The sequence below is a fragment of the Protomyctophum parallelum genome (assembly GCF_964188405.1).
Source record: "Protomyctophum parallelum genome assembly, chromosome: 21".
Lineage (NCBI taxonomy): Eukaryota > Metazoa > Chordata > Actinopteri > Myctophiformes > Myctophidae > Protomyctophum > Protomyctophum parallelum.
In genome coordinates, this window is record NC_139713.1 from 17,203,725 (window position 1) to 17,215,600 (window position 11,876).

Below are 11,876 nucleotides of genomic sequence, written 5' to 3' on the forward strand. Positions count from 1 at the left end.
ATTGGTAACTTATAGCAACTGAATGTATTTGGTCACTAATAATATTAATATTGATCCTCCTTGTTTGTTTTACTGTCAAAATTCATAAAGTGGACTGAAGAATAAATGACTTCTGCATCAAGTACTGTCAATAGCCACTAGGGGGTCTCTAATGGTTTCTATTATCATTGCTATACTTTGGCATGGAAAAAACTTATGTGATAAAAAGTTGATATTTGAAACAATAATCTGAGATAGGATAGATTTAAAAAGTGAGGGTGCATGGCATAAAGAAAGATATGCGTTCTTGTTTTTCTGACTAATTATGTCATGAAGCATGTACTTTGTTCTAAACTAATTAATTTGTCATTAGAAAATATGGACATACGTACTGCAAAGATTACTACACCAGACTATTAATCGATTCATCAAATAATACATTATTGGCTGGTTTAAAAAAATACTTTAGTGATGTCACAGATTGTCATTTTTCTTATTTTTCTTACTGCTGCAATGTCAATGTCTATTTGGGTTCAGATAATTTGTTATAAACATTTATCATAATTTTGTACTGTCTTATCTAACAATTTGACGGAATAAATTAATAACGTAAATTAACCCAATAATAAAAAATATATAAATGACAGAATCAAATTATAAAAGTAATCATTAGCTACCACCAGTCCCTACTAACTGTAGCCTATACAAATCAAAATCCCCGTGATTTATTAAAAGAAAAGAAAAAACACACTTGGCAGGGCTTAAACTGGTAGAACATGCTCCCATGGTAGGCAATGTTTAATGGCATTATTTTTAAATGATCACATACTGATCGTAAGAAAATGTACTTGCAACAACTTAAACTTCAGACACTGTCAAATCAGCCTTTAAAACAGGGGTCTCTGAAAATGGCTGGAGGCTGCACACACATTCCCATGGGCTAGCTGGGGGCAAGATGACAGTCTGAGAGTAAATGGCAACATATAGGTACAAGTGGAGACAACACACACACACAGTGACAGGGTTTAAGTATAGTACACAACATTGTAACAAGCAGTGACATTTTTCATTTTTACTGCAGCCCGGGGGTCCCCGGAGTGGACCCCACTTTGAGAAGTACTGCATTAGAAGAGAGAAACAAGGAAACAATTCTGGTGAAACTCAACCCTAGCCCAGGAGGTGCACAGCAGCGCGCTGACTCATCACTATGGGCCCTATACCACAGTGCACTTTAAAGCTTCTCAATTCTAATTCTCTTCTCTAAACTACTCATGATCGATAGGCCTAATATATTGTCTTCACACTATACATCCATGTGTAGATATCACCTCAGTACAAATTAGTTCTCTCTTTGTCGGCATGAACAAAACATGATAAATAATATATATTAGAGCACAGAAAGTGGTCTGTGAGGAGGACGCTTTTAAGGATCACACAACGATGATAGAGATAACAGTACAAGAAAGGGAGAAGGCAGCTGAATATATTATGTGGATATTATCATTTATAAATATGGGTCATCAATCATCACTAAAAACTTATCCTAACAATTAATTATTATCCCATTTTGGATTTGCTTCCAAAATGCATTTAGGGGAAAGAAATCGCATCTTTGCAGGAGATATATATAGGCTTATGGTTTAGCATGGCACAGACTTAAAATTTAAATGCTACATGTCATGCTAAAATGGCTAAAGATTAAAATGGCTGCAATGTTATTTTCACTATAGGGCTATATGGTGACAAAATGGACCATTAACATCTTGATAGTAGAGAGATTATTAAAACCAGATGTTGCTTTGACATGTCATCGTCTGCCTGACTACTCATACACAGCACCCTGTTTGTTATTTTATAAGCATCTGTTATTTTTTCAAGGTCGTGCTATAGCATCAAAATACCAACATTGAAAAAACAAAACCATTGTAGTCGGCACAAAAAGTACAGATGCTAATAACACACGAGTGCTGCTTAAAACCCACAATAAAAACAATTTAAAAAAAGTACATCTGGTTCCCATTCTAACAATAAATACACACATAATAAACACATGATTACTGACTGATTCAGAAACTATTGAGGAATTCCTCAAATCTACGGTCTGAGATTTGCTGTATAGTTGTATAACTCATTTATATTCATATAGCAAAAGATTATTCCCATCTCTGTCATTTAGGACCAGATATATAGGACACGGCACGCATTAGGATTTTTCTTTTTCTATGAGGCAAAGGGGGAGGTATTCACTCTATCAAACGGTGACATACATAATTAGGCTATACCTTACTTTCTTTTTTCTTTAGACCCTCTGAATTTGTACACATCCTAAATACAGAACGTGGACTGCACCCTGCTCTCCATTTTGGACAGGTAGGTGCCCCAGCTTTTTCCTACGGACAAATCATGTGGTTTTGTGGTTCAAAGGCCCCACGATGAGTCTAAAGCACCTCTGAATGATGGTGGCTTAACTCATACTGTATGTGGGCAACTGGCGGCCCGGTGGGCCACATGCGGCCCTCACCTAGACCTGAGATCGATTCTACAAATGTCTTCTAAATCATGACGGTTTTCTGAAAAACCTATGTATCTATATCAGTGGTTTTCAAACAATTTCATGTCAAGGACCCCAATGTATTTGGCCGCCGACCCCCATCTGAAAATGTGTTGTTCCAGGGACCCTCCAGAAGCAAAGATTTGAGTTAAAAACGTTCGCTCTGAAAGAATATATATTCAAAGACTTGCACTCTGTGCCGCACTATGAGCTTGTAGATCTGCTATTTTTCAATAGCTAAAGTATAACATAATGCTTAAAACACCAAAAGGGGTTCCCGTTCTGCAGGTTAATATCAGAATACTGATATTATTGATTTCAGCTGTTACAATTCCAAACATGCAAACATAACCAGCTTTAATTACTTCAGTCTAAAATGAGTAGCTCAATTAGTAGCATTACAATGTATTTTTTTTAATGTCCAATGTATTTGTATTTAGTTCATGAAGTTAACATAACTATAATTAAAGGCATTTGAAAGGAATTTAATTGCAATTAAATAAAAAATAAAAAGATAATTCAGGATTTCAATTCAAATATAGCAAAAAGATTGCGACGCGTATTGAGCTTGTAGGATTGCAATGTGGCCCTCTGGAGTGACTGTGGAAATATAGTGGCCCTCTCCAAGTTGCCCACCTGTCTGACCCATCCTTGGCATCTTTCTGCTAGTTTATCTGACTTCAGACTTTGTTAAAAGATTTTCTTTTCATCCACAATAAAGATTTAGACCTAAATATAAATATCTACCACAATATGAAAGCACAGAGTGGTGTTTGAAGAGATGGCTAGTCAATTTAGACGAAAATGCAAAAGCATTTTGGCGCAGTTACAAAACTTTATTGTAACTTGAACTCAGTGTAAGCAATGCATATTTAAAAGGTAAAAATGATATCCATACTGTAGACAGAAATATTGATTAGTTAATAGTTAGGCATAAATTCAATGAAAATGCCACATTCTTCGGCAGGTTCTGGGCAAAATAATAATTCAGCCTATGTATTTTGTTCTTGGTAGGGTTTGGCAGTATATCATTTTGGGATTCTGGATAATTTCCCCACATATTTTACTTTAAAAACAACATGGCCACAGGGCACAGCTGTTTCACTGGCAGTCAGAGGCTGCTTTATACAGTCTACCGTCCTCATAATGGCTACTAGTATAAAGTCATATTAAAGGGTTTTTGGCCTACAGTTATTATTATTATTGCCTCGACAATGCTTTTGTGCATTGTTGGACCGCCACCACACACTGCAAGTTAAAGTCACACTGTGTGTGTTTTCCAATTAAATATATTTTTACATCATCTTTCACTGGTGAACCACCACTCCACATAAACATGTTCTTCTATGAACAATATTTTAATCACAATCACTCGCAACAAAAGTATGCAGGCACCGGGAATTGTACCAGAAATTATTTATCTATTTGAAAGATTAATTTTTTACAGTAGCTACTGCCGGAGGTATCACCAAAAACACTCATATATAGCGATGGATGTTACAAAGTAAGACTTTTAACATTAAGATTTTAATTTGTTTTCCGCTTTTTCAATATAACTCATTCTTCTAATATGACTTTACTACAAACAGTCTGTGATCTGTTGAGATCATTTGGCATCACTGAGAGAATGGGGGGCCGGGGGGGGGGCATAGCTGAGTGGGTAGAGGTTGTCTGGGTAACAGACAACCTCGCACTCTGGCCCAGTCTATGTGTGTCAAAGACAAGAGTCCCTGAGCAACTCTCGTCTGACTCTAAATCCCTAGCACACACTGCTCTTAAATAGCTAGGATGGGTCAAATGCAGAGGGTGCACATTTCATGTATATGTACAGGCATGTCACAATTATTACATACCGGTAATCATCTAGAGCTACAATTAATCGTCAAGTAAAATGTCATAATTGTGACAGCCCTACATGTATGTGCAAATATACGGGACAAATACCTCAAGAAGCAGGGACCATATTGATATTATTATAACTACTACTGAAGACCAGGACGGGTTGGTAAAAATCACTACACTCACAGTAGCTAAAACACTGTTTAAAAGGCAGGTTTGTCATGCTTTTCATTCTGAATTTTTAAACGAACCAAGACGCAACTGTGGCATCATTCTTTCTTGTAACGGTATTGATGACGAGAACATCAACATTTCATATTGTCTTAGGACAGTGAAACCGTCCAACCCTATAAATGCTTGTCTTAGAGTAGACGCTTTAATATGGCATCAGTACCCAGCGCCTATCTCGTTAACTGCTCCATCTAGTGGACAATTTAAATATTTTGTGTTTTCTCTGAAATTAGTGTGCAAAATTAGATGACAAAAGCATGATCTAATCGTTTTAGTTACGCAACGTGAATGTGGACAATCAATAATTAATTTATCATATGGATCCATAGTGGAGACTTCATTTTGCTTTCCTTGCATGTCTTCAGTGTCAGCTATCAATCAGCTAGTCGAAAGCTCCACTGCTTACTTGCTAACAAGGACTAAATAAATGATAATATTGCTCCTACTTTTGCTACTAAATTTGCTATCCGTTTGTTCTTGGATTGATTGGGAATTGATTATTTTATGGTTCAGCACATTCATAGCTCCAATTTCCTTTTAGGGTACACACGTCCTCAGCTCCGCTTGAAATAATAAACAGACTTTAGCAAAATATGGAAATATGAAATTTGGATGGAGATTGAATGACATATATGGCCCCAGCCATTGCAATGGTCTGCCAAATCTGAGGACTGGTAAAATAAGGAAATTAAAATGTGTCTGTTTAGTACTGTTATTACTAAATCTTTAGTTTTATGTTGAATCATGCTATTAGTTGTCTTTCCATTTGCTGACAACACAACCTCACTGATTAGGTCTATTGACAAACTAAAATGGAACTGAATCTTGAAGGTCATAATTGAGCATTCAAATGGCACAAAAGAATTATGAGGTGAATATTAGAAATAGTTGAAACCACTTTCACCTGGCGTCCCCTATTTTGGGCATGTCATTAGAGCTCAACATTTTCAAAAATAGCTGATCTTCAAGCTCACAACGCGTCATAATTTGACACGTCGTGAGCTTGTCGATCTGGTATTTCCGTTATTCGTCGTATGACGAAGTACATAGGGCTTAAGTGGTTAAGAAAGAGTAGGGATCCGGGGGATATTGACAGGAGTAGAGGGGAAGTAGCTATTCTTAACTAATGAACTACTCAATGGAAGCTCTCAGTTGTTGGCCTCTCCCCCCTCACTGTCCTGCTGGTCGCTGGCCCAGAGGGTCAGGTTATCCCGCAGCAACTGCATGATGAGCGTGGAGTCCTTATAGGAGTCCTCATTCAGATTGTCCAGGTGTCCGATTGCCTCGTCAAACGCCTCCTTGGCCAGCTGACAGGCCTGCTCGGGGGTGTTCTGTATCTCATAATAGAAGACAGAGAAGTTGAGGGCCAGCCCCAGGCGAATGGGGTGAGTGGCCGCCATGCTCTTGCTGATCTCGTAGGCTTCCTTGTAAGCCCCCTCCGAGGACGCGACGGCGCTGGCCTTCTTCTCGTTGGTGGCCACCTCCGCCAGGTAGCGGTAGTAGTCGCCCTTCATCTTCAAGTAGAAAACCTTACTCTCCATCTGGTCTTCGGCACAGCTCTTGATTAGATGCTCATCCAGCAGGGAGAGGACATCCTGGCACACCGACTCCAGCTCTTTCTCGATGGTCTCCCGGTAGGCTCGCACCAGTTCCAGCTTCTTCTCGTTGCCATCGGCCACGGCTCTCTGCTCGATGCTGGAGGTGACGCGCCAGGACGACCGCCGTGCGCCTACCACGTTTTTGTAAGCCACCGAAAGCAGGTTGCGGTCATCGTTACTCAGAGCCTCACCGATTTCAGTGACCTGGAATGCACACAGTCACAAATGCTTATTACAGATTAACTACAAGCACATTCGAGTTAAGATGCTAAGAGATGCTAAAGAGAAGGGAGCTAGTAGAGAAGAATGACCAGGCATCTGGTAGGATCTAACTAGGCCTATATTTGACCAGATATTGAAACACAAGATGTTGTGCAATGGGCTACACCTTAATTCAAGATGCTGAATCTGACCACAACGTCAAAGTGTCAAGTTAATAAAAAAACATAGTAATGTCTCTATTGCTTAGGAAACTGTACATTTGGTGTCCTTTCCCATGTTACCACCTAATCCGTTATTGTTATTGTTGAATCATTGAATGCTGCAGTCTCGCATCACCAGGCTTTCAAACAGAGCCTGGTTTCCATTTACTGCTCAGTGCTCTGCTCCGGTCTAGAGCCCGCCTGCGCTATCCAGTAAATTACACCCACACCCACACACATAGCCTACATGCATGCGACGTTTCCGTATCCGCCCTATACGCAGACCGTTAAAGTCTAGATCCGCCTCTATTCCAATCCAACAGCTCATTGTTAGCCACAAGCTGTGGTGGTGACTGAGTGATACAGCTTTCGTATTCTATTGTATCCCAAGAAACAAAATGTTAAGTTGAGTAGGATATTAAAGAACATTTTAACATGCGTTTTTTATGGGGTGAAAATATAGCCCGGATGGATTTCATTTCAAAATCACAGCAGCAGGCAATGAATCCTGGATTATACAAATGAAAGATGCTCGCTAAAGTGGCTAGCTTGCAAACAAAGCCAAGTGGTTCAGTTCAGCCCAGTGTGATACTAGGGACGGTGATGATGCTAACTATGCTAACACCGTTTTGTCTGCAAGTCATGATGTAGGCAAAGATGCTCTCAGAGACGATAACAATGGGCTCGAGTCAAGGGAAATATAATAAACGCATTATGACGGGGCCTTTCACATGATTTTGTCGCATAACGACATTTTTTTGTCACGACCAAGAATAATAAAGCAGAATGATGTATACTCCGCCGTACGACGGGATCGCTCGCCCGAGAGAAAAATAAATAGCGGCCGATCATCTGCAACCAGCCCACTCGGTACTCTACTCACTCATCGGCGCTCGGGCGGCGGAGCAACGCCGTCGTACGGCTCAATATAAATCTTACTTAAAAATTAACGAGCGTTTATTAATTTTTAATAACAATTACACAAAGGGGGGGGGGGGGGGGGCAATCGCACCTGTTTCATGGCAGCGGCCATGTCATCATAGCGCTCTGCTTGCTCTGCCATACGGGCTCTCTGGATCAACGTGTCCCGGTCTGCTGCCATTCTGATTCTGCTGCTGCTGCTGCGCTGCGTCGAAGGTCGGAGGAGGAGAGGGAGGAGGAGGAGGAGGAGAGCTTTCAGAGATACACGCCAAGTTGCACAAAAGTCTCGTACGTCTCTCTCTCTCTCTCTCTCTATCCTCTGAATAAGACAATGGAATAATAAATATGTTTCGCCGATTTCTGTCGTCTCTCGATCGTCAGTTGTCGCTGCACAGTTTTGCCCTATAAAGTTGTCGCCCTTTTTATAATCTCGGTCTCTAGCCTATAGTACTGTCTAGTACCACCCAATGATGCGGCCCGGTACCGCTCTAGACATGGGATGGGGTGCTGCTGCTGCTTGCTTGCTAAAGGGCGTCCTGTCCTGTCCTGTCCTGTCAGTCCGGTCTGTAGGGTGGAGGGAGGGAGGGGGGTTGTGAGGGGCTGCTGCTGCTGCTGCTGCTATTTCAGGGTGACGTCACTTTCTAAAAATAGTCCCCAGCGCTGCGGGCTCGCACCTGCGCACTGCCACTGTGGGCTTGCTGCATCGAGTTGCAGCAGCGGCAGCAGCAAGGGCCAAGGCATGGATGTGGGTTGTTGCAGGCAGCCCAGCAGCATCTCTAGAGAGAGAAGCTCAGAAGCATGATGTGAAGAAGTAGCTCAGACATTATTGGCCCTTCTGTTATGGCCGTATTAGCTTTTTCTTCTTCTTTTTTTGATGGTGCAGACACTGCAGACTGCAGACAGTAGTAGAGAGAACATGACAGTATAGATTTGTGGCTGCCTCACATTATAGATCATCATGTGCCTATCGCAAAACGCAATATCATATGTCAACTTAAAGAAGAATATGGAGTGGTATGTTTTAACACTGAAAATGGCCAAAAATAAGCCCAAACATAAACATCAGATTAATTACTGTATAGTCACTATACAACTTTCCCAACTTTCCCTGTTTCTCAACATTGTGTGTAGGGATCGACCACCAGCTAGGGGTCCAAAAATGGACCTTTCAGTACCAGGTAAGTCCACTTTCAGGGTTAAATAACCATGCTGATTTTAGGCTATAGCCCCAAGGAGCTTGCCTTGTAGTGCATATCAAACTGGTGGGGGTGTTCAGAATCACATGCTGCTGTAGTTAATGGGAACTTTGGGAAGTCATCTGCACCAATCACCAGACGGTATTACTCTCTGAACATCTTGATAACTAGGGCATTGATTTTTCATTTTAGGGACCCCTATAGGCACTGGTAGGCCACAGACAACCATGTACCTACCTTTAAGGACCCCAATCTATAACTGTAAAATCTTATTTAACTCTGAGAGGGTACAAATTTGATTCTGTTTGTTCACTCAGAGTTACAGTCAGACCATTTGGATCCCCATGGTGGTCCCCAGAGCCCAGGCTGCATGTTGAGAAATGGTGAACTAGGGTAGCCTTATTCTGCCTTTGTATTGGATGGCGGACAAAATGTGGAGGAGTTGTTAACGCATGAAAAGAGCTGTAAGAATGTGCTTTTTATCCCCTCGAAGCTGAAGGCATTTACAATTTACAATTTAGGCATTTAGCAGACGCTCTTAATCCAGAGCGACTTACATTTAGGCAAGAACAAAAGCATGGGAATACATCACATAAAAGCATTTATCATGAAACATGCGTAAGCTAAGAAGGTAACAGTGGAATATCTATATGATGAAACTATACATACACTATACATAATAAACTATACATATTCACTACTATGCTATACATATGTACTATGGCGTGCTATGACTATATACAATACAATTATAGTGCTGTCTACATAACATGCTATAAGTCTAAGTCAAATGCTATCTAAGCCAACAGAAATTCTATCTAAGGGGTTAGGGTAAGTGCTATGGGCCATGATGGAGTCTGAAAAGGTGGGTTTTCAGGCTACGGCGGAAGATTGGGAGTGATGCTGCAGTTCTGACTGCAATGGGAAGTGCATTCCACAGTTTTGGAGCCAGAAGGGAGAAGAGTTTGGGACGTGTGGAGCGTTGTCCCGGCGTTTTTAGTGAGGGTACTTCCAGTTTCCCTGCGTTGGCTGATCTGAGTGCGCGGGAGGGTTTGTAGGGTTCAATCATACTTGTAAGATATGGGGGAGCCATACCTTTGGTTGCTTTGAATGCCAGCATCAGAGTTTTGTATTCTGTGCGGGCAGCGACCGGGAGCCAGTGGAGGGAGCGGAGCAGGGGGGAGACATGTGAGAATTTTGGCTGGTTGAAGACCAAGCGAGCTGCTGCATTTTGGATCAGCTGGAGAGGCTTAAGTGCACATGCTGGTAGGCCAGTAAGGAGGGAGTTACAATAGTCGAGTTTTGACAAGACTGTTGTCTGGATTAGGAGCTGGGCTGATTCCTGGGTGAGGAACGGTCTAATTCGTCGTATGTTATAGAGTGTGAACCTACATGATCGAGTGACAGCTGTGATGTGAGCTTTGAACGAGAGCTGACTGTCCAGGACAACACCAAGATTCCTGGCTGTTGGGACAGACGTTACCAGGGCGTTGTCTACGGAAATAGTTAGCTCCTGCATAGGGCAGGACTTAGCTGGGAAGAAGAGAAGCTCAGTCTTGTCTGGGTTCAGCTTGAGGTGGTTGGAGGACATCCACTGTGATATGTCAGCCAGGCATGCAGTGATGCGCTCTTCCACCTGAGTGGCAGAGGGGGGGAAGGATAGGAACAGTTGTGTGTCATCGGCGTAGCAGTGATAGGATATATTGTGAGCAGAGATGATAGTGCCAAGGGATTTAGTGTACAGTGAGAAAAGGAGGGGACCAAGTACAGATCCCTGTGGGACCCCAGTTTGGAGGGTTCGGGGGGATGATAGCAGACCTTTCCAGGAAACCTGGTAGGTCCGATCGGTGAGGTAGGAGGAGAACCACTTTAGTGCCGTTCCACCGATGCCTAGCTCCGCTAGGGTTTCTAGGAGCAGCTGGTGGTTCACTGTGTCAAATGCTGCTGATAGGTCTAGGAGAATCAGTACTGCAGAGTGGGAAGCTGTGTGACTCAGAGCTTTCACCTTAAATGCACCATAGAATGTATAGTTAACATGTTGGCATTTAGTGTACCAAAAAATAAAATCTTTTTTTAATTTGCAGGTTTGGAATAAAAGAACATTGTCTTGGTGAGGGTGGTGCCACATTACACTGAAAGCAACACAAACATTTTCAAACAATGTATGTACTAGTATTAACACAAACTATGAAGACACATTGTTTGATATCTGATCATGATGGGAGTGAGGCGAGCCTTGCTAGTGAGCCTAGGCTAGAACACTATAGTAAAGGCAAAGAAGACTACACAGGCAATGTGGGCACGTGGATAAAGGCGATTATGTGCACACATCCACTTCAGTGTCCAGGTGCTAGGACAAACGGAAGATCAACATAAATAGAATACTTCACACCGGTACAGTCAAAATTCTATATTCAATGTTTCGATTGAATGGATCTTCAAGAATCTACCTCTATTTTATTACCATATTCATTTATCAATGTGCGCATATTTATACTTTTTGACATTCTCCCCTTTTGTCACAAGTAAAAAAATATATACCGAAAATAGATGATCTACTGTACAAGCTTGAACGTGTTGTATTCCAAAATGTCACTGGCTTGTAGATCTGCTATTTTTATCATTGGAACGGGAAAAGTAACGGGTTTGGACATACAAGGTTTCCGCCAGACACGGACAATAAAAGAGTCAAGCGAAATAACAGTCAGGAAAGTGGGCAGACCTGAAGGTCACAGGGTTGATATACTCCTTCAGAATGGCCACCTCAAAGCTTCCTGAGTAAGGTCTTTCAAATCAGCCCCCTGGCTGTAAGGAGAAAGGGTGGTGGGGGTTGAGCGAGATATATTGTCGCTGTCGGACAAAAACCTTGTATTTGCATATTTCAACTTTTTTATGTTTTTTCCTTTCTTTTTTTCTTCTTTTTACAGTAAGTGATATTATTTTGTTAAAGTGGTAGCTCTATATTCTGATATTACTCATTGTTATATAGAGTGTTTGCTTAGTAATAGGAGTCTCCATCTCTTCAGCTGTTCACTTAATCAGAAAATGCATTTCTAGGATACCAATTTGATCCAATCAGGGGAGAGTCTCACACAGGTCACACACAGGATACAAATTAAACAAGTGCAATTGGAAGTGA

General features: G+C 41.5%; 1 protein-coding gene across 1 annotated transcript; it reads right to left on the reverse strand.

The window, feature by feature from the left end:
• Nucleotides 1-740: 740 nt before the first annotated feature.
• ywhah (tyrosine 3-monooxygenase/tryptophan 5-monooxygenase activation protein, eta polypeptide) lies at nucleotides 741-8,091 on the reverse strand. Its single transcript, XM_083793525.1, has 2 exons — nucleotides 7,633-8,091; nucleotides 741-6,402 (listed from the first exon to the last, which is right to left on the reverse strand). The coding sequence occupies exons 1-2, from the start codon at nucleotides 7,720-7,722 to the stop codon at nucleotides 5,749-5,751; spliced, it is 744 nt and encodes a 247-aa protein (XP_083649651.1). The 5' UTR covers nucleotides 7,723-8,091; the 3' UTR covers nucleotides 741-5,748.
• Between the last annotated feature and the right edge of the window lie 3,785 nt (nucleotides 8,092-11,876).

Bases quoted from the DNA above. Each gene is read 5' to 3' on its own strand.
- ywhah (XM_083793525.1), bottom strand. From the start codon at position 7,722: ATGGCAGCAGACCGGGACACGTTGATCCAGAGAGCCCGTATGGCAGAG. The intron at 6,403-7,632 runs GTGCGATTGCCC...TGTGCATTCCAG, and splicing joins TGGCCGCTGCCATGAAACAG to GTCACTGAAATCGGTGAGGC.